The 21,841-nt window shown below is 40.8% G+C and overlaps 3 protein-coding genes and 1 long non-coding RNA gene across 6 annotated transcripts; 1 reads left to right on the forward strand and 3 right to left on the reverse strand.

The window, feature by feature from the left end:
- The first annotated feature begins 954 nt into the window (after nt 1-954).
- On the forward strand, nt 955-2,272 carry LOC134179476 (uncharacterized). Its single transcript, XM_062646381.1, has 2 exons — nt 955-1,994; nt 2,057-2,272. The coding sequence occupies exons 1-2, from the start codon at nt 1,563-1,565 to the stop codon at nt 2,270-2,272; spliced, it is 648 nt and encodes a 215-aa protein (XP_062502365.1). The 5' UTR covers nt 955-1,562.
- On the reverse strand, nt 2,145-18,896 carry LOC134179475 (adenylosuccinate lyase-like). Of its 2 annotated transcripts, XR_009969879.1 has the most exons (15): nt 18,756-18,896; nt 18,497-18,700; nt 18,388-18,432; nt 10,036-10,115; nt 9,806-9,977; nt 8,161-8,207; nt 8,012-8,102; nt 7,876-7,945; nt 7,662-7,809; nt 4,078-4,168; nt 3,925-4,014; nt 3,689-3,865; nt 3,520-3,600; nt 3,354-3,458; nt 2,145-2,476 (listed from the first exon to the last, which is right to left on the reverse strand). XR_009969879.1 is itself a non-coding variant. In XM_062646380.1 (14 exons), the coding sequence occupies exons 1-14, from the start codon at nt 18,888-18,890 to the stop codon at nt 3,455-3,457; spliced, it is 1,437 nt and encodes a 478-aa protein (XP_062502364.1). In that variant the 5' UTR covers nt 18,891-18,896; the 3' UTR covers nt 3,146-3,454. The 2 variants fall into 2 exon arrangements, 1 of the variants encoding a protein (XP_062502364.1); XM_062646380.1 differs by lacking the exon at nt 2,145-2,476 and having other exon boundaries at nt 3,146-3,458; nt 3,518-3,600.
- On the reverse strand, nt 16,365-16,695 carry LOC134179477 (uncharacterized). 2 transcript variants are annotated; one of them, XR_009969880.1, is made up of 3 exons: nt 16,619-16,695; nt 16,475-16,560; nt 16,365-16,403 (listed from the first exon to the last, which is right to left on the reverse strand). It is a non-coding gene; the product is annotated as an uncharacterized LOC134179477 (long non-coding RNA). The 2 variants fall into 2 exon arrangements; XR_009969881.1 differs by having other exon boundaries at nt 16,378-16,433; nt 16,494-16,560.
- Nucleotides 18,897-19,577: 681 nt separating the features above from the next.
- Nucleotides 19,578-20,733, reverse strand: LOC134180105 (uncharacterized). The gene has a single exon (XM_062647190.1). It carries the CDS (start codon nt 20,670-20,672, stop codon nt 19,698-19,700), a length of 975 nt encoding a protein of 324 aa, XP_062503174.1. The 5' UTR covers nt 20,673-20,733; the 3' UTR covers nt 19,578-19,697.
- Nucleotides 20,734-21,841: the final 1,108 nt, after the last annotated feature.

Below are 21,841 nucleotides of genomic sequence, written 5' to 3' on the forward strand. Positions count from 1 at the left end.
TCGAGTTAGATTTACAATAAGTGCATGTGTGTTTGAACTATTGTCATCTTGACAAACAGACAACGGACTGAGAAACAGACACACGTAAAAAAGCCTTTCAAAGACTACTCGGACACAGTAAACAGTAAAGTAAGACATCGTTTAGCATACGCCCCTGTATTCGCGCTCCTATTTAATTAGAGAGACGTCACCGTCATTCTCTAGACAATGTCTGTAACATCACTTCCACAAGAATGGCTCGTCTTTTAGGATAGAACACGACTAACAGAACTCCACAATGAATGCACCTTACACAACAAAAATTTCGACTACTATAGGATGTATTTACTTATAATTTGACAGACGTGGTACGGTCACTGCGAAGCCAAATCTTATACTTTCAACAACAAGAGCGAAGCTCTTTCATAAACCACATATGCAGACCATCACATGCATGCACTAATATAGCAACAGTCTAGCAATAGCATCTCTCATTACTCATGTAACTTAACTAGTCTTCAATTAGTACGTGGGATTGATTCACTATGTAACATGCTTCAGTCTGCATGCCCAAAACTGAACTAGCGACACGCTACACTACTGTATACCCATAGAAATGCATAAATCTTTCTGTTCGTCACTCTTCCACTTGAGATAATGAACCGCTCGTCGTCCCGACAAAGTCACCGTTATATAAATTACCGAAACAACAACAATGTATCTTACGTTTCGTGTGCACTAATTAACTAGAGGAATCGAGCCAGACGATGACTCACATGCATGTGGTATACACTGCACCCGCGGACATTTACTAATAATACTCTTTATAGTTACTCTGCGATCGTCCATAATCACTTTATATGATATAGAATTTGCGTTTGTAGCCACTTCTGTTAATCAAACTTGACGTGTACCGGTACTTGCGGTAGGAAAATCCGCGCCGTAGGCAAATATCTGCACCTTTTATTGTATAAAACCATAAATGTATACGTCAGAGATTTCTAAAATAACTGGGGGAAATGTAGTGTCCGCTTTGGTTGGACGAGATGCCGCGCATATCGTAACCGCACATCCCGAAGAGACTGTCTCTTCCTGTTTCACCTATTGCGACCACAAGCTGGCGACTGTTGAGACAGTCACGTGACGATACAGTGAGGCCTGAGAAGCCGACACCTTAATCATAGCAACCCTAGTGCGCAGCAAGGTTTATACATGCATGCATACACACTGTGACAAGTTACTTAGTCTCTAGGCACAGCACAAAAGGAACCACCACAGTTCTACTGATCCAATTGGAATCCCTACTAGCAACTATTGTTTCTTCCGTCGTAGACTAGAACGCGCAGTAAGAAGCTGCTTAAGTTAATGGCACACTATACAGATCAGTAATCACATGCATAGCAGCTGTATGCTAATTTCAACAAAAGACATCCTATTGTTGCAAGGTTATACAGATCGTTTTAAGGCGATGATGTCATGCTAAGCATACCACTCAACGAAGCTGTGCATCTACTCTCGTCGGCTATAAAATCAGAAATCGCACTCTGTCGCCCCATTCTCACTCTCACAAAGCGAGCTATACAATGGATTACTTCCATCTTCTCGTTCGACTCGCTCTTTTGTTTTTCTGCTACTCCAACAACGGTCACATCCATGCCAGCGCAAAAGCAATGCCATCAAATACATCGTCGGATTCGATGTCATCGCATTTTCTGCACGACGAACATCAACAAACACAAGCCGCTTCGAACAAAACATCGTACCCATCCGACGTCTCGTCCAAAATCTTCGACAGCAGCGACGACAGCTCCGATGCCGAGAGACCGACTCGAAAACGCAACTTCGCTCGCGTCGTTCACACAGCAACGTGGGATCCAAACATGCAGACGTCTAACAAAAATCGGGAAAATTTCCAGTCAACTAAAAGTGCCGGTCTGCAGACAAATGACTGCGCTCCTGCACGATACCAGGTGACTGTTAGTCATCTCAACTGTACAAAGCACTTAATCACTCTGGTTCGACTCTTTTCCCATGCACAACCATACGGCATCATAATTTTTGTGACTCTGTTGTACAGATATGCTCCGGCGGTTGCAAAAGCTACTCGTATCCCAGCCAGGCATCGTTCGTGTACAAACATCGGAAAAATATCCACAACTTCTGTAGCTGCTGTTGGACCACAGACGTAAAGAAAGTTCCGTACACCATACAGTGCCAAATTGAAAAACGAGTACACCGCAAGACCGTCTATATTCCAGTCGCCAAAAAGTGTGCATGCCGTCCGTGCATGTAATTTGGACTTGAACCAGAGAGCAACAATTTCAAGTACAAGTAAAGAAATGACACTATTTTGGCAACAGAAACAGCAAGAGTAGATTACGGTTAGACTGTACTGCGATATTTACTTTTACATGACCGTTGTCAAGAAACATAAATTATAACAATGTGAAGTATGCTGTTCAATTCCGGTGGTGACACGAAAACGATGGGGTTTCGTCTGTAATTTCATTAACGCCTATCTTAGTACATCACATCAAACTAGAGAGTTTCTTGTAACTGACGAAACCGTATAGACACAAAGCTTAAGATGCAGAGTGAAATCATGCGGTTAATTAACGCAACAGTCTAGTACCCAACTTAATCGTATTCACAATACTTTTAGAGCTACAATTGCAGCCGCTCCCAAACGCTACTAATCTATCAGATTTGTCCAGCACTAAGTCGTACTGCTTTCGCAATTCGATAGAATTCTTTAGCTAACAAGCAGCAAGCATTGCTACGGGATTCTGTAAACCCAATCATTTAGTGCCACCTGAAGAGATTTACAGACCAAATATTGTGATATGAGATACAGGTGACACAATGATGCAAAGGCATAAGGTAGAGCAACAGAAACAAATATCACAAATAAACATCACTGCTGGTGGCTTAACAGCCAAATCGCACACAATCTAGTCAAAGCACCTAAAGAAGCATTACCAAATCATCACCCTTTGTTACTAATCTTAATCAGTAAAGAAAGATCTCGTTCAGCTGAGACTGCCCATGGCAGTAAAGTTCGCGTTGTTCAAATGATTTAGTGTAAAGACTTGACTGAGTGAACCTAAGTTACTAGATACATCTGACTACAGTTTACTCTTTGAGCTTAGATGTATTGTAACTGAGATGTTGTGTATTGCTACCTTAGTGAAAAAAGTACTGTCCAGTGTACATGTGCATGTATGCAATACACATGCACTTCAATAAAGTGAGTTTAGTAAAAGTACTAAGAAACTTGACCTATGAAAGTACATAACTAAAAATTTTAGTACACATGAGTCATGATGTAGATGACAGATAGACAGATGCAATTGTGTAATATATATGGCACATACCCATGATACTGTACCATTACATGACCAAACTCTCTGATTCGTGACATTTACCCAACCATCTCAACATTTATCGAGTAATACATCACTCTACATAAAAATGTTCACCTATCACATATAGTAACGTAAATGCAGTGTTCAAAATTTCCCACATTATTACATATTACACATTTATACTGGCTCTTCCTTCAAGAATGTCTTGGTATGGAGCTAAAGCAGGATAGACTTCTTCTTTCAAAAACCTTCCTACCTACGCCATTGAACACACACCCACCCACCCACAACAGAAACAGTAAGTATCACTTACTGTCAATATGAAACCAATGATGGAACACAACCTGTTCTGCTGCTCTTCCAGTGAATGATGATGGGTCGAGAAGTTTGTCCAGTTTATCGTGAATGGGAGAAAAGTATGAAGAAGAACCGATTCGATCCATCAAATCATTTTCTTTCCCGTGACGTTTAACTTGATCGCCTGCGGCCTGAGACAGAACACGAATGTGCTCATGACATTCCTAATCAAACCAAAATTCCAAGTAAGCAATCAAATATCCATTAGTGCCTTGATGCCAACCTGTCTGTTGGCTCCAGCTGTCACCATTCCCATAATGATATTTTCACTAACCATAAACGGTAGTTCTTGTTTGATATGCTTCTCAATTACCTAGCATCCAGGTATAGTTCCAAATCTATACAAACTTTATTAGCTAAACAGGGCCGTGATAACCTTAGGGTAAACCACCATTCCTTCAAAGATATTCTGCAAAGTGTTCAAGATGATGTCCGCAGCAAGAAATGCTTGTGGTAAGCAAATGCGTCTACACACGAGTTATTATTGTCGTAATGATAAGCTGGCAATACACGATATAATAGACACAAGACACAACTGACAAAATTTACTTCTACTGACAAAAACTTCTTGAAGTTCTACACTTAAATCAATTATGGTTTCTATTGTGATGGACACAACAACGATACCAAATATTTTTCAAGTAATATTCTGCTATCCATTTGCTTTACACTGACATCACAACAGTGATATAGAAGAGAAAGGCAAAACGCAGCCTTGCAAGAATTACCCTGGCGTAGTACAGCTAACGCTTGCATTGCACCTGTTAGCGTGAATTATTCACTGCACGAGTAACTGCATAATGCAGTATGATTGTAAATCTGTATTGCCTCGATTACTGCAATAGAAATTGTAAAACAGCGTGAGCATCATACATTAATTTAAATCAAGCTACAACAACAGAGTCTTGCAAAATCATGAAGTACATCTCCTCCAGCTACGTGTTGACAGCTTGTATTACATTTCTCACAGTAAATTTAAGACCAAAAAACTGCTGAAATGAGTAGTTATGGCCTCAAAATGACAAATAAAATAGAAATGAAATCCTTCACAGTTTCATTAACCTGTAATAATAGGTATCCTTCTCTTAGCTGCATAAAAAGAGATGCACGACTTGCTGAAACAACAATTAACAAGCTAACATCAAAGTGTGTTATACACAGTCTCACAGTCTCAACCCGTAATATCGATTGACAAAATCTTGTAAACTCCTGTTCACTTATCACATCAAAACACTACAGCAACCAACCAAGTTGCTTTTAAAAAAACCCCGCTCTATTCTATCTAACAGTAAACAGCAGTCATTGCAAACTAGATAATGCTGTAAATTTCACCTAACAAACATTGCATATATAACGGCAAGCTTAAATTGAAGGGCATAGACATAAAAATTGAAGAGAGACTGAATAAGCACCTAAAGACTGGGCAGTTACTACAATAAACAAATGCCTTTCTTTCAAGTATTGGTTGTAATTATTTATTATAGCATTGCTTGAATTAGGTAACAAAATCGCTGATATCTGGTACTGGTAGCTTCCTATCTTCATGCAAAAATGCAAAGATTGCATAGTGGCAAGCCCACGATTGCAGCAACATGCACATACTTGTCAGTGCAATCAATGATAACATCCCAAAGCCAACTTTCATTTGGCAAGAAAACGGCAAGCTCAACTATTGGCATATAAATGCTGAAAAAAGTCAAACACTATCGATAGGTAATAGCCCCTCACTTTTCGCATAATGTCTATGCCATTGAAATTAAACAGACCACTTGGTACACTGTCTATGACAGGAGCACTCAAATTCCTACTATTTCCGCACTGAAACTCAGCTGTCAAAATTACAGGGTTAATTAAACTTCGTGATTACTAGTATTCAATTGTCCAAAGCTAGTAAAGAAAGAAAGAAAAGAAACTAAGCAAATGGAACATATGACTGCACTTGCCCATCTACACAAGTCTAAAAACCACAAAAAACAAATTACATTCAATCCTGTGACAATGTAATCACAAGGCAAAAAATTGATAGCCTGCAAGCAGGTCCTTCGAAATGCAAGCTCCCTATTCAATAAAAGATGCTCCTACATAACTGTATAACACTAAACTACTGACAGTCAAGAAACGTGCAACCACAATGCCATATGGTTTGTCATGCAGTAGAAACCACAGACTTCACACTTGTTTGACATAAACCACTTAACGGCTTCTGATGCATACAAGTGCATTGTGATCAATCATACAATTTGAATTCTGTTTGGTTTACTGTTTTCAGTGTTGCATGGCCTCTAGCATGGTTACAGGGAGGAAGACAGTTTGTCCTTTCAATTTGCCTGCACTTGCCACAAAGACAAACTGATTAAGATAGCTACAAAGCTATAAATAAAAACAGGAAAGTAACCTACAACTAGATACAATTGCAATTGATGCTGCCCTGACACAATAAACAGGTGCACTGTCTCTTAGTAGCCTGTCTGTAATCCCATCATGACCAGCTTAAAATAGGCAATTCAATTACATAAGAGATGCTAATTATTGTAATCCTAACATTGTCAACACCAATCAACAAGAGTTTCACAGAGTGTGGCTGATGTTCAATGGGAGTAGAAGTGCTTACAATTAGCTCCAAAGGCAACTGAGAACACAGCAGTGTTGTTCAGGCTTCACTGCCAATACATTTCTCTCTAATTAACAGCAAAGTTGATCTTATCCTAAGATAAGCAGCACCTTAAACAGCTACAACTTCAGATAGCTAATATACTTGATCACTTGAGGTCTTCAGAGTTCTCATACAAAGTATAGATATGCACTATTATCTTGCACAATTCCTGAATGTCTGCTTTGTGCAACAATTCATGGGCTTGCATAAGAGTTAGGGTTAAAATTTACTTGAAAACATGGTAAGGCACTACTGCTGACTGATGTTTTCACCTCCAAGGGGAATATCTGGTATATTTGCAAGATTTGTACCCTATTTTTGAAAATACTAGAAATCTTTGGATTGAGAAATGGAGATTCAGAGTTGACACAAACTATCATCTGTGCTTTGTGCATTTCTATCAGTGAGATCCCAATCCAACATCTCCTCACAAAGGTCACACAAAAACACAGTGGTTCTTGCTAACAATGTAGCTTGGTAATAAAAGACTAACAAATTACATCCACTAAAGTCTATATACTGCACTGCCTCTCTCCCTGAATTTGATTATAAGTCATTGCCTGCCTAAACTGGCACCTACCACCTTCCTTTAAATCAGTGTTAAAACAGCAACAAAGATCAATAGCATCCACTCTGCCAACCTACAAATACTAAATCAGTGATGAACACAGCCTCCAAGAAGTCCCAAATAAACCTCCAAAGTGCCGGCAGCCCCCTCGATGCATACCCCAGAGTATACTACACTGAGCACTTGGTCACTTGCTGCTTGTCTACTACTGTACCTGTAAACCTCTGCAATCACCAGGTTCTGATTGTTCTTCTAGGACCTTTGCATGTCATACCACATAATAACACAAAGTGTGTTACAAATCAACAACTATCTAACCGTAAAGAACCTCACTATGAAAATCACGACAGAATCTAAAAGCCACGCAACAGTAGCTTCTCTTTATGCACCCCAACACATACACAGGTTTGACATTACTCACTGACATAAACCATGTAAAATTAAAGTACAAAAACATAGAATAAATAAGCCAAATACCAATGTGTATAATGACAGTCAAACAAAAATAGTTTCACACACACGGTGCATGCACGCACCCATAAACATACACAACACACGTGCTTGCGTGTGTGCGTGCATTAGGTGCGTGCACATGTGTGTGTGTGTGTGTGTGTGTGTGTGTGTGTGTGTGTGTGTGTGTGTGTGTGTGTGTGTGTGTGTATGTTTGCTTGTGTGTGTGTGTGTGCTCGCCTGCATCCACACACAGAACAACAAAAACAACCAGACAGTTCTTACAAACCTGTTAGCACTGTCATCTAGCGTTCTCTCGAGCCATTGCACTGACGCAGTGTGTAGTGGATCATTAACAATAACCATCAAATGCCGAGCTAAACTGCAACATCGTTCACATCGCATTGGATTACGCTTGTAAGGCATTGCACTCGATCCTACACAAAGTAAACAATACACATAGGTGACCCTTACAACGTCACATATACCAATTGCAAAGCTACCAATCTGATCTGATTCAAACGGTTCCTCAATCTCTTTCTTATTAGCCAATAGCCTGATATCGGTGCAAATCTGGAACACAAAGCATACTTTAATAATTTAATAAATTGAAAATTCTAACCCAGCACTAATATTTGCCTTGTGAACGCTTGATCCTAAACTTGCTAAAGTGCACATTAAATCAAAATCCACCTTCCGACTGTATGTCTGACCAGTCACTATGGATGAACTGATAGTATCCAATAAACAATTGCAGCGACAGAAGCAAACAATATCAAAAAGAGCACCTTGAGAATTCAGCCATTTCTGTCACCATTTGATCAAGTTCATCAACCTAACCAACATGCAGCAATATATACGACACGACAGCAAAATTGTTGTAACGATGCACCAATAATCGCAGCAGCTATCATTAATCAACCAAAATGCCACACTCAGGTCACAACACACTGACAGTCATTTCAGATAACATTTGCTGATGAATTTTGTACATGTGCAGAACATATGTAAATTGGCATAATGATTAATGATGCTAGACACTCACTCATTGCAATTAGTAACTGCCATTAGAAAAGAAATGAAGCACAGTCAGCTATTACCCAATTTTGTGTTGTAGTTTAATGCGTGCCGACTTTGGAAAGTGACATGGAGCACTTCAGTACTACTATACATGTGCTAGTCAATAAATCATTCCACAGTCAACGATTTTGCTGTAAAGTACAACATGGTAATGTGCCACGCTAAAGTAGTACATACTTTTAGACATAATAAATTTTCAAAGAGTGCAACTAACTAAGTCACATGACATTCATAGCCTCCCATAACTTACTTGTAGCAATAAATCACATTACATTATTTAATTAGTACAAATTTCCAGATTTGCCAAAATAAGAGCGTGTCTGTATATTTGCTGAATCCCTCTTCTCTCTCCCCAAATCAGGCAACATCTGCAGCAGTGAATAAAAAGGCAATCCTGCCATTCTTCATCATATACAAACTGGACATATGACATTGCCACAAATTGAGAAGCACAGTCACGATGGATGTAATAGTTTAATTAAGCATTGCCTTCTGCGCAAAGCACTTTGGAATGCACAAGTCCACTACACAAGATCATCGGCATTATTACTTCAAACTTTCTTTCCATGACGATTGCCTATCCATCAAGACCACGTCCACAACATACAACATGATAGAAAAAAGTGAATGTTCTGTTTTGCCAAAACCCATGGATGCTAGACTAAACTTAAGCCCTTTCCACACTAGACCAGAATGGATCGCGATCGGGATAGCCAGCGTCCACGCTGCACTTTGAAAACGCTACCTCCACCTCATTTTCGGTATCATGTGACTGATAACCGATGTGTACGTGTGGGTTCTTTGCTTGTGGAAAGCATTGATACACGATGTAAGGTGAAGAGAACAAAGACAAGTGAGGAGGGTTAGATGTTCCGACTACATGCATAGCATACGTGGAGGTAATGCCCACTATTTCTAATTAGATTCAACCGATCACGATTGGATCGCGATCGAAACCACCTCCCGATGTGGATTGGATTTATCGCAATCAGATCGTGATCCAATTGCAAATGTAGACAGCATTGCGATTGGATCACAATCCAGTTGCCAGTGAGGACAGGGCTTTAGTATGTGCTTCTAATGTACTTCATATGTTGTTTTTGAGTGGCGGCCCACATGTCCAGACATGAATGCACACATGCTACTGCTACATGGCTAATGTACGTACGTGCAAGCCAGCAGTAGAAAAAACTTTGCAACAGTAAAATTTTTATATTTATAACAGCAATTAATACAGTTTGGCATTTCCATTAAGTATTTCCTATATCATTACACAGCAGGCATATCAACTTTTCAACAACAAAATTCAGCTACACAAAACCCAGGATTTAAAATAAATTATAAAAAGCTTACTTTACTATGGTCGCCATCAAAAAGTGCCAAAAAACTGGCTTGAGTTCCTGTTGTTCCCTTGACTCCTCTGAATCTTAAGTCTCCACACATTCTACTGAGATTACGTAAGTCCATCAGCAAATCTGACAGCCACAAACAAGCCCGTTTACCAACAGTCGTCAGCTGTGCTGGCCTGAAAGGAAAAACCAGGCATCTCAATCTGCTAAACAAACAGACAAAATGCAACTTACTGAAAATGAGTGTAACCGAGAGTAGGAAGAGACTTGTGTTCTTCAGCAAACTTTGCCAGACGATCAATGCAACGAGTCAACTAATATAGAAACACCTTGCAACTTCTCCTCATACTGTATGCTTTGGGTACAAAGATATATGATTAAAGGTCAACTTTTGCTATGATGGCGAGGTATACAATAGAATTTAATTAACGATGTTACATTTAACAATTTGATGTTACATGTATATCCACCACTTAGTTAATTAACATATACTTTGATGACATACTTTAAACTTTAAATGAGGTAACAGGATATTATAGCAAATTGTCTAACCAGTAAACATGCCCAATTATCAATTCCAATTCAACATTATTTCATGTCAACTACAGACACATTTCTGGTCGTATAAGTGAACTACAATAATTATAGCCTTGCTCTTTCACAAAATAGTTCTCTCTTCTCCAATACAGTGTGAAGAACTTTACCCTACCACACAAGCCAAGACAGATACTGCCAATCTGTCAAGCAAAGCTTTGCTTAAACATCTGCAGTCATGACAAAGGCATGCAAGTCACGAAAAGATGAGGTGAGCCTGTGATATTATAAATGTCTGGCTTCTGACTTTCCATATTCGATAGAAATCAAACTACACTACTACTTGTTGTAAAACCAAATTGTACATACCAAACTTTGTAATCTCTACTTGAAACTTCTAACGGTGAAGCAGAAAAGTTGCTCACAGCGTAATAGACTTGGACATCATTTTTAGTGACCCAGCTCATGGAAATAACCATAGCTTATGATAGCAAATCGGTCCTACAGTTAAATTAATTTACCTCATACAGAAAAGCATGCCCTAATAAGTGACTGTTAGTTAAAAATGTGATCACGACATCTAGCAACTAAACTAGTCCATGGGCCAAGGTCAAAAAAAGGCTTCAGAAAACAAGTCCCTTTCCATCCTCATGAAGACACAAGTTTCTTAGTACCAAATGACAGATATGTCCAAGTACAGCATTTCTTCACTTGTCCCCCATTGTGACAAATGTCTGTTTAGCTGTAATTAAATATTATAATTTAAGCAGCACTGCTAGTCCGTCATCCAAGGTTGCACCATACATAGTAGCATTCAAAAATGTTTGGTAATTAAGTAAATTATTTTCTGACATAGCTGATATCAACAATTCCCCGTCCAACGATCCCCTGCTATCTTAATGATTATTATTATTAATTCTCAGCAGGATCATAATATCTATAGTAGTGGTGTCGTCCTCTCCCCGGTCACTGCAATTCTCGCACCAACAGACCTCTGTACACCCAGTTCATTTTTAAAACAACCGCAGCGATTGCTGTTGCAACCACTTTTGCTGCTGCAGTTAAGTACTTCTAGAATTGTCTCTGGTGCTGGGGGCTGACTCATCCACTTGATTTTTATTTTCCTGTCTAGACACAATCCAACCGTGTCCATTACAACTTTCGACAGTAGGAAAGACTTGGAGAGCATGTTTCCAAATGTAGGCTTGGTAGTTGGTTCGTCTGACATGAAGTGACAGGGCATCGGCTGTTGGGGGAGATTCTGGCATGCAGGATCCTTAGCACAAAAGATATTGTACCTTGACCATACAATCAACACACATACAATTCGCAACTTCTTTGAGTGTCTTTTCGAGCATTCAGAGGTTACTCCTAGTCCTGCAATGGCTGTCTAAATTGTAGGATCTTTTATTAGAATTTCAAAAAACCGTTTTGCCTTTACCGTACAACGCACTTGTAGTATCGCAGCCAGTGAATGCATGATATCCTGGAAAAGAGTTGCATATTTCTGTTCCAAGTGAATGGGATATCCTTGACAAATGCATGAAATGCTGCCGGTCCTTGGTATCGGTTAGCCACAGTAGCTGAACATGACGAAAAACATCCAAAAAGGCTGCATATATGCCAATGACAGCAACGTCAGTGTCCCAAGATTTAATGATAATAGTTAATGCTCTGGATTGTGCATCATGCACAGCGTGCAGGAACAGTCTTGTGTCTACCTCCTCATGAGAGTACGCTAGACCAAGAACCTCTGACCGTGATACCAGTTCACCATCATTAGACGTCAAGCGAACACAAACGGTTCTGGAACAAACGTAAAAATTGATGCTTTGAGCCTTCTACCGTAGCAAGAAGTCCCCTCATTTACTAAAAAGTCCAACAGAGCACTCTTGTTGACTCGAGCTTAGGTACTCCTTCCACTGCTTTGGACATCGCTGAGATGCATTGATAATATGAGAAACAATAGTTCCGGTAGAGGCAAGCTTGCTGCACTCTGCGTTTTTTATGGATACAGATGGATACCGGTCTAACGCGATATAACTGATCTTGGTCGCGAGTGCTAATACTGAGTGAAGAAATTAAAAGCAAGGTCTCGAAAAGTGCCTGTAGACCTACAAAGTGATTGAATTGTATAGCCATTGCATCGACTAGCAGTGCTGATCTGCCAACATTTTCTACCGGGAAGCCATAGCTTTCCAAGAGAGGCGGTAATGAAGACTTGGTTGATTTATTCAATTACCTTGCACTGAAGCCAAACTCAATGACAGTGGACGTAGGAAAACAAGAACCAGCTGCAAGTCAAGATTCCTACTTCTCAAAGTTGCCAACAGTCGTGAAAAGAAGATCCTGTCTGCCTTTATTGCTGCAACACAAGAATTAGCTCTGACTGTGACTGTCTTGGCCATCCAGGAGAAAGTGTTCAGCTTCAACTTTTGCAGCTTGTCAAAAAATCCAACGCTGCAGTGTTCTCCTCAGAAATCTTAGAAGGCAGAGTGGAGTACTCCGTGAAGTGGGCGTTACCCAATGCCACGCCCAATGGCAGTTAAAACTATATTTCAGGGGCGTCAGAAGCAAAATCACATTGGTCCGTGCTAACCTGCGCTAAATAAGCGTGGCCATACTTGTAAGACACTAATTCCATTATCAACTAAAAGCAAAATCGTCACATGTATAACTTACTTTCACATGCATAACCTCTTACTCAGTCTTAAAATTACCAAAGATGCGAAGGCAGTGTTCACTGCCACTCACAAACTCGTTGCCAATGATATCTAAGTCTAAACAATCAAGTCTCTCTTTGTCCATATGCAACAGCATAACATGATTTAGCCTAGACTGCTTCATGGTGCTCCTTAAGTATGTCTTGAGCCGTCTCATAGCAGAAAAGCTACGCTCACTGGTGGCATTGGTTGAAGGCATTACTAGAATAAGGCGAGCTACGGAGCACACTTCACTAAAGAATGATCTTTGGGCATCCGAAAGACTTCTCAGGTACTGGAGGCAATCTTGCAATGACACCCGACGTGGCTTATCTGTTGAAAACCACGTGCCACAATTCTGCAACTGTGCATCAAGTTGTACAGGATTGATATCATCTGTATAAAATGAGGTTACTTGCTGAAAATAAGCACCATAATCGCCCTTGTTGGCAGCAGTGATAAGAAGACTTTCGAGGTTACTGTATGTGGCATAACCCGGCTGCCTAAAGCAATCCCTAATGCCAGAAATTGCCAGATCAAGGCATTCATAGTACTGAAGTCGATAGTATTCTTCAACCGTCGCACTGTGGACTGCTTCGCCCATTCCAACTTGAAATTGACCAGAAACTTTCCTTTTACGTGAAAGAACGGGCTCACTAACGCTGGAGCTCTCACAAGACCTGCTGACAAGCTCAAAGAACAAAGCAAAGCTTTCATCTGTCCGCATGCCCTCTAGGGTTTGTACGGACAGTTGAGCTATATCTTGGCCTTCTGCAGACATTGATTGGGTCTGAAGTGTTCGACTGAGGTTATCTGTGATTTTCAATATCTTCTTGCAGAGATGCAACCCGAAGAAAAGTTTGAATTGTGAAATTTGAGTTTGAACACCAATGATGCTGCCCTTGACATCTGGATCAAGTTTTGTTTATAAACTCTTATCTCAAAGCTTATTGAGAATGCTATAGTTGTCAATAATGCTCTGAATGGCCTCTCCACGAATAGTCCACCTAGTAGAACAAAACGCTCTGATTCCCACATTCGGTCCTTCATTATCTGTTGGGTTTTCCACCCTTATTCGGACAAGTGCCAAATTCCTCTTAGGTGAAAATTGAATCAGCTTACTGATTTCAAATACAACATCCAAAGCATCTCTGCACACCTTCAATTGCTTCACTGTGTCTCCTATTGCCAGATTTAGTAAATGCCCATAGCAATGGGTGAGCACAGCTCAACTTTCCTCAGCCTGGAGTTGAGTTGCAACACCAGATCTACTTCCTGTTATGTTTGAAGCACCATCGTAACATTGCACCCGGCAGTGTGAGAACTTCAAGCCTGTACGTAAAAGCACATCTCGAATAGCTGCAACCAGACAATTAGCATCGATGGCATCCACATTGTACAGACCAATCATATCCTCATGGTCAACCAACTTTTCATCCACCCATCTAATGCAGATTGTAAACTGCTCTTTATTAGACACGTCTGTGTATTCGTCAGCCATGATGGTGTAGAAGCCATTCTACAAAATGCTGCTGCAAATTTTGCGAAGGATGTTCAAGGACATCAACTGAAGGCACTCATTCTGAATTTCAGCAGACATATACTTATTTGTCTTTCTATTTATCCACTCTAGGACTTCAGTGCAGTCAAATGCTCGCAAATGCATAAGCTGAGTGAAGTTACCTTCTGTACCGGGCCCCTGTCCTCTAAAAGCAAAACCTTGGTGAGCAAAGAAATGCAGATTTTGTAGAACCCTTCTGAACATGGCCCTGTTCACCGCTTTTTCGTTCTTGTGCTGAGTGCTGAGTAACTCTCCAACATCAAGACCATAGTCCCGGGAATGCATGCCGCACATGGCCTCCCTATAGCAGGTGCTGGTCACATGTTTCTTGAAAGCCGCTGTCCCATCCCTCCAGTAAGAAAATCCTTTACTAATGAATGCAGCGTCTCTCTTGGTGCTTGCCAAAAGCCTTTTTCATGCTCAGCTGTCATGCAGACGTGGCAGAAAGCAGCATCCATGTGAACGTCGTAGTGTAGCTAGTCATACTCTTCACACCACTCTACTCTGAAGGATCGTGTCTTTCACGTCGACCCAAAAAGTGAGATTAGAACACTTGAATGACTTCAGAGGATGAAACTTGGCTGGAAGTACACCGGATTCACAGGAACTGCAGACTTCATGACGAACGGTAGGTGTGACTATCACGTGGGTCTAGATTGTCTGTACATCGAGGCAAGATTGCTTGTCTTTTATTGTGTTTAATTTTTCATGTCCTTGTCAAGAAAGAGACAAATGAATAAAAGTGATAAATAATTTATTGCCAAATTTATTTAATCACCTATACCTTGAACCGGAAGTTTGTGCCACTATGCAGCTGGTAAAAGTTGACTTTCCACCGGGATGGACCAAACCGATCGGTTCCAACGCCCCTGTATTTTACAGATCAATGAGGCTCAACTGTGTCAGGCTCTAGAAATTTTGTCGTCCTTGCTCAACAGTGTGTGGGTTGCTTCTATAGAGACAGCTGATTCATGGCACGAGTGGCTTTCATGCTCTAGTAGACTTTGGCGAGTGATTGTTTTACATGGGATATTAATCTAAATAGCTTTATCTAGTGCACATCTTTTAGTCCTAAATAGTTCTCTGCGACGCCGACATGACACGTGCACTTTGCTGACATGTATTCGTATATACCAACTTGCACATGAACACCAGCTGCAAAAGCATGGTTAAGGGCTGCATGCGTGGGTGTAAAAGTGTTAGCGTTCCACACAATTAGTCTGTACAATTAGATGCCACCCGCTGTCTTAGTTAACTAATTTAATAAGCTTACTTTGAGATCCTCAAGTCTTGGCATCTGGATGATCTACTGCCAAAAGATCCTGGGGAGAACACTGGCCCCGGCTGTCACTACACAAATGTTCGTGGACAAACTTCTCGGCATGTTTGCTTCCTATTTGGTACGCTTGCAAGGGTCGTTCGCAATGTCAGGTGGAGCCATTATTCCAGATGAATGTTCACACGCAGCTTGATCCCTCAAATAAGTTAGACCAACATTCAAGTGTATGAAGTACACTCTAAACATCATCTTCGTCTCGCTTTATTCGAGTCAAATCCTTGTGTCGCTTGCTTCTATCAGACTCTTTTGAAATACCAGCCAAAATGTGGCAAGCCACAGCTATGGTTGCACAGTCATGTGCTGTGGCGATCCATCTCTGAACGGCTCCGCATCTCAGACTACTACCAATGACTCCTCCTTTGGTTTTAGTATCACGATTTATAGATTGTTCAATGGCCATGTCAACAGTAACTACGCAAAGATGTTATGAGACCTTTGGACACCAAAATCTCCTACTTCTTAGAATCTAACAGAGCATGAGCATCCGAATAAGTTTCTGCAAGAAAGACCATGTCATAGCAGTAGACAGTGAGATACCGACATAGTAGTTTGTTACGTTGTACGCAAACATCCATGGTATCATGTCATGAAACCATCGCAAGTGGAGAGACCACTCTCCAATCCTAGTGGAATGAACAAACTGCAGCAGTAGTTCAACCATATAGCAGTACACATGCATACCTGCCAACTTCTGTACGTAAAACCCCGGGACTTGGACGCCCAAATTCCCTGGATTTAGCGTACATTCCCAGGACACCTTGTACTAAATGCCCAGGACACCTTGTACCAAATGCCCAGGACACCTTGTACCAAATGCCATGCCCCACATAACGCACGCACAAAAGGCATGCCTTGCAGTTCTCATCGATATTTGTGCTCACTGTAACTGCATGTGCTGTAGAAAAACCGAAGCCACTAGGCCACAGGCCAGAGAATAACTCGAAAGATCATTAGAATCAGAACTGAACATGTGTATGACATCAACTTCACTATCGACTCTCTCGGTTGTACTCATGAATCTCTTCAAGAAAATCCCAGGACATTTCGTGTCCCGATCAAGACGCCAGGACAGAGGGTCAAATCCCAGGACAATCCCGGGAATCCTGGGACGGTTGGCAGCTATGCACATGCGTGGTAATTCTACTGCACAAGCACTGTAATTCGATTTGTTGACCTAGAGAACGCAGCTTCCCCGAAGCCCAGCTAGAAAAGAGAAAGTCAAACAGCCAGAAGGTATCAAGAATGGATCGTTGCAATGTGGCATGCAGAAGATCATACACAATCAAAAAAGCTAGCGGTACTATGCATGCAATTACGACGAGCTTGGTGGAAACAAAACAAAAGTTGCCAGGGAATGTGGAGTGTCTCGTTAGTGCATACAGGATTAAGTTTGAACAAACAGAAGAACACTCGGGGCTGACAGATAAGGAAGAAAGAAAGACGATGAAGAAGAGGAAGATGAAGACAGAGAAAATCAAACACTAGAGGGTTGATTATATATTACATCTAGATGAAAAAGTACATGTCCTAGTGTTTATTTGTGTTAATTCAATCAATATCTAAGAACGAATGCAGCATAGATCTATGGGTCCAGTCTATAGGGAGGTTGGTCAAATCACCTCTCTCCGGCATGCAGGTACTTGGCATTCAGTGTAAAAGCACTAAAAGTCTTTGTTGATGAAGGACAGATAACGGCATCACCGCTAACGCACATTAGTGCAGAGACTCGAGCGCCATCTGTTCGTGCTTGTCCAGTTTTTTGTATGTTTTGAGATAGCTGCTGTCCAAATAGTCATATATTTCCTCTTCAAGTTAAAGTCATGCTTATTAATGCTAGAAAACAGAATTTGCCCGCACATTACAGAGCGTACTTGCTGTCAGAACCAAAAATAGGCAAATGCAACCAAATGAACAATATTCTCAAAGGGAAACAAGTGAAGAAATACTTTAAATGGATCCCTCTACCGTTTTTTTACAAAGAAATGTGTGTCTTCACTTGGTTAAAATGCAACTCCGTCATTTTGGGACATGGCCCACGGACTATGGGATGCCCTTATAGGCAAGGTAGCCTTGGAGACCCAGACTATAGCATGTTGGTGGGTGCATAGTCTGGATGACATCGTCTGAAGAGGACTCAACTGTTTCAAAATAATTCAAACGTTCCCTGTTCACTTGACAGCAAATTGCAATGTATGATTTAAGAAGAAAGTTACAGTAGAAAGAAGACAGTATTACAGACAACACAAAATGTGCTAGAGAGCAACAAAGACAATGATTAGATGTACAGTAGTGCTCATAAGTACGTGGACATGGAAATTGAAGCTATATATATATATATATATATATATATATATATATACTGCCAATCTCAGCACTGCAAATGTATAACCGTTCCCCAAACAAACTTAGTGTCTTCTACAAACAGACGTTCAACAAACACCATTCCTCACCTTTGGTAACAAAATCTTGAATGCATCTCTCAAAACTATCAAATCCTGAAGCGTAAGATTTCAGTAAGAAACTCAAACTCAAGTCACGTACGGGTACATTTTCACGCACAGTGTTATCGCCGACGTAGCAAGACGTGGCTCCTAAATGAATAATTGGTGCCGCTTTTGGACAGCAAGCAGCAAACGTGTGCACGTGAGCCATGACGTCATGACGTCGCTTCTTCTCCTCGGCGGCAGCAAGTTCGAAGTCAATAACGTCTGTATTCATCTTCATCTCATCAAGTTGTTCGTCCGTGATGTTCAAGCCCAAGTCCTAATATACCGGAACTTCGACGGTCGGAAGCATGAACAGAAGTCGATTTACCTACCTTTTGAGCTGTTGCGAGATAGAGCCATAGTTTTCGCCACGTAGAAAACTTTTTTTGATCGGAGAAGTTGTAGGACATCTCCTTACTAGCATAGCGGCTCGTCAGTGGACTGCAATACTCATCTCGAGTGGCCATAGATTAGCCTCGAATTTCCAAACTTCGCGCGAGCATACTGCGTTCACGTACATGACAATCGGTGAATTGTGGCCAGGTCCACATCGCTTTACGCCCAATCAGTTCATACCTTAATTAACAAGCACGCACAAGCACCTCCAATATCTGAGCACATGTGCTGCATTCCAATTAGCCGGCCTGGCCGACCGTTCACACTATTGTAGCCCCAGCGCGGCTAATACTGCAGAGACAATGGTGAGTTTAGCTAAGTTCTAGACCATATTAGGCATAGGTCACTGAGTCTAGCCCTGGTAATACAAAGAGTCAGACTTAATTAATTCATGATGCGTTTTTACAAACTACACTTTACATCAAATTGATAAATGTTGTACAGTACCGGCAATAAGTAAGCTGACAGCGATACGATACGATAGGATACGATACGATACGATACGATACGATACGATACGATACGATACGATATCATAGGATACCATGAAAGATACTATGTAGGATAGGATAAGATAAAAGATGATACCATACAATTAAGATAAGATACCATCCATAGGATATACGATACGCAATATGATATATGATACAATTAAGATAAGATACCAGATGGTACGATATATGATACGCAATACGATACGATACGATACGCATACGATAAAAATGCTAGGTTACTTATTGCCGGTACTGTACTTCTAGTTGTAATTAAACAAAGCACAAGCCTAATCAGAAATCTACAATCAATGCATTTATGACACCTCATGCTTAGACCTATATAAATCATATGTCTGACAAAGTCATGACATGCAGGGTGCATTTCTACTTCTTTATGAATGTTGACTTCCATACATATCCAACTAACAGAATTGCCAATGACAACGTCACTCCACATCCAATTACACCACCAATAATTACAGCAATAAAGTCCTCCCTCACACTGCTCTTGATTGTCATTCCTGTGACAATGTGACCATGACCAACATCAGTATCAATGTTTCCCACAACAGCTACAACCACAGTACTCGCTTCCCTATACAAATCAACAGAACAACTTGTTCTACTAGAAGACATGTGGCAGTGATCATTTGCTCCAGTGGAGATATTATATTGTGTAAGATTCCCATTGAAATCAATATGTGTAAGTCGATGTGGCACAACTTCCCTCCTGGAATTATCCCAAGGCAAAAATACAAACTGGTATGCATGGGACGTTTCACATAGAAAGCTAATTTTGGATGGTGAGGTACAATTGTCGTCATCTGCCTGTCCATCAAACGTCTTAGCAAATTTCACATTCTTTCTGACAGTTGCATCATGCAGGTCACTGATGTAGCCGTCGTACTGAATAACTAACAGTCTCACTCTGCCATTACTACAGAATGAAACGTTCATACGAGATCCTTTGTTGAGGTAAAACTTTACAGGCAGAAACTGACCATCAAACAAAAATGTATCGTCTTCCTTAGCAGAGAACTTCTGATAAATAGTTAACTTTGGTTTCCGCGGAAACGTGTAGAGTGCTAGGAATGCGTTGTAGTCAATATTCCATGACTCCATGGTCACCTGATCAACTCGTCCTCCATTGAAGGGAAGCAGAATGGTTGAATTGGGAGTGAGTTCTGAGATTTTACGAGATTTGTCGTAGTTATGTAGAATCGTCGTAACAGCAACGGCCACTGAAACGACAGTTAGCACCACAGGTACCACACAGAAAACGGCAACCCTCTTCCAGTACCAGCACAAAGTTTTAGACCCTTGCGATCTAGAACCATATAGCGTCGCCTGTTCGTCCATTTCTGCAAGCTTTAAACGATGCCACACGACAAACAACGAAGAATAAAAAAACGGGGGAAATTGAAAGTACCGCCCCTTGATGACGTAGATGTGTAGGAGTCCCCACGCTCGAATACCACTTTCTAGCGCGCGCTACGTGGACTTTTGGTCTGTGGACTTGTACTGTACGTAGCGTGCGCTTCATGGGCATGACTCCAACGCACGCTACATTTCCAGCGCACACGTGGGAGTGATTTGTTGTGATGGCTAACTGAAACGACGAGACTGGTACCATCAAAAACAGCCAGGTAGACATCACTTCTTAAAATAAATTTTTCCCGTAAAACTGGTCTTCGTAGCTACTTGTAGTTTCAATAATTTGGAATGGCTAAATTGTTTGAGTGTTCTTGGTTGAATACAAGATGAGTGTATGTTTTTGTGTGACCTGCATACTTCTGGCATCTAGGTTTACATATATATATATATATATATATATATATATATATATATATATATATATATATATATATATATATATATATATATGCACTAATTTGCAATTTTACACTGAGTGTGACCTTTGGGATTTGTTAACTGTGGCAAGGAACAAGTAGTTTTAAATGTATTTTAAAAAGTAAATGTTACACATATATGTATATGAGTTGACAACTGCAGGAGTTTCGAACGGATATGTCAAAATAACCCGGTTGCCCCATCATGAAGTCAGGATGATACACATCTCCTGGGCTGCTACTATCACTTATACAACTTACTACTTGCTTTGAAACCTTGAAACCAGCGCGGCCTATTTTATGGCCTATCAGCCTTTTTTCGAATCAGTACTGTAGTCCCATGGCAAGCAGGCTAACTGAAATAGGTTGCCTAGTGATCCATCAGATCCTCATGGACAGCATGATCGAGTTGCTGCCGCCCCCAACCACTGACTCTTCAAGGGCCCCCTGATTGAATTGATAGAGTTCCCTGAAATGCCTGCATGCTGGCAGGGGTTGACAGCATACTGCATCTATGCAAAGGGTGCTCCTTACGTCTACAAAAACTGGATTCTGGAAAACGTTCACAGATTTACTCCTAAAAAGACATGAGTACTCTGTGGTTGCGTTGTAGACTCGAGCCAGTCCCTCCCCGCTCCTACCGTTCCCTGCCTCTACCATTACCCGCCCCTACCGCTC

Source organism: Corticium candelabrum, chromosome 5, assembly GCF_963422355.1.
Source record: "Corticium candelabrum chromosome 5, ooCorCand1.1, whole genome shotgun sequence".
Lineage (NCBI taxonomy): Eukaryota > Metazoa > Porifera > Homoscleromorpha > Homosclerophorida > Plakinidae > Corticium > Corticium candelabrum.

Excerpts from the sequence above, each read along its gene's own strand:
- LOC134180105 (XM_062647190.1), bottom strand. The coding sequence starts at position 20,672 with ATGGACGAACAGGCGACGCTATATGGTTCTAGATCGCAAGGGTCTAAA.
- LOC134179475 (XM_062646380.1), bottom strand. The coding sequence starts at position 18,890 with ATGGCCACTCGAGATGAGTATTGCAGTCCACTGACGAGCCGCTATGCT. Across the intron at positions 8,208-9,805 it reads TTGATGGCGACCATAGTAAA|GTTGATGAACTTGATCAAAT; the intron begins GTAAGCTTTTTA and ends CATGTTGGTTAG. Across the intron at positions 3,866-3,924 it reads CAGCTGGAGCCAACAGACAG|GAATGTCATGAGCACATTCG; the intron begins GTTGGCATCAAG and ends TGGTTTGATTAG.
- LOC134179476 (XM_062646381.1), top strand. The coding sequence starts at position 1,563 with ATGGATTACTTCCATCTTCTCGTTCGACTCGCTCTTTTGTTTTTCTGC. Across the intron at positions 1,995-2,056 it reads CAAAGCACTTAATCACTCTG|ATATGCTCCGGCGGTTGCAA; the intron begins GTTCGACTCTTT and ends TCTGTTGTACAG.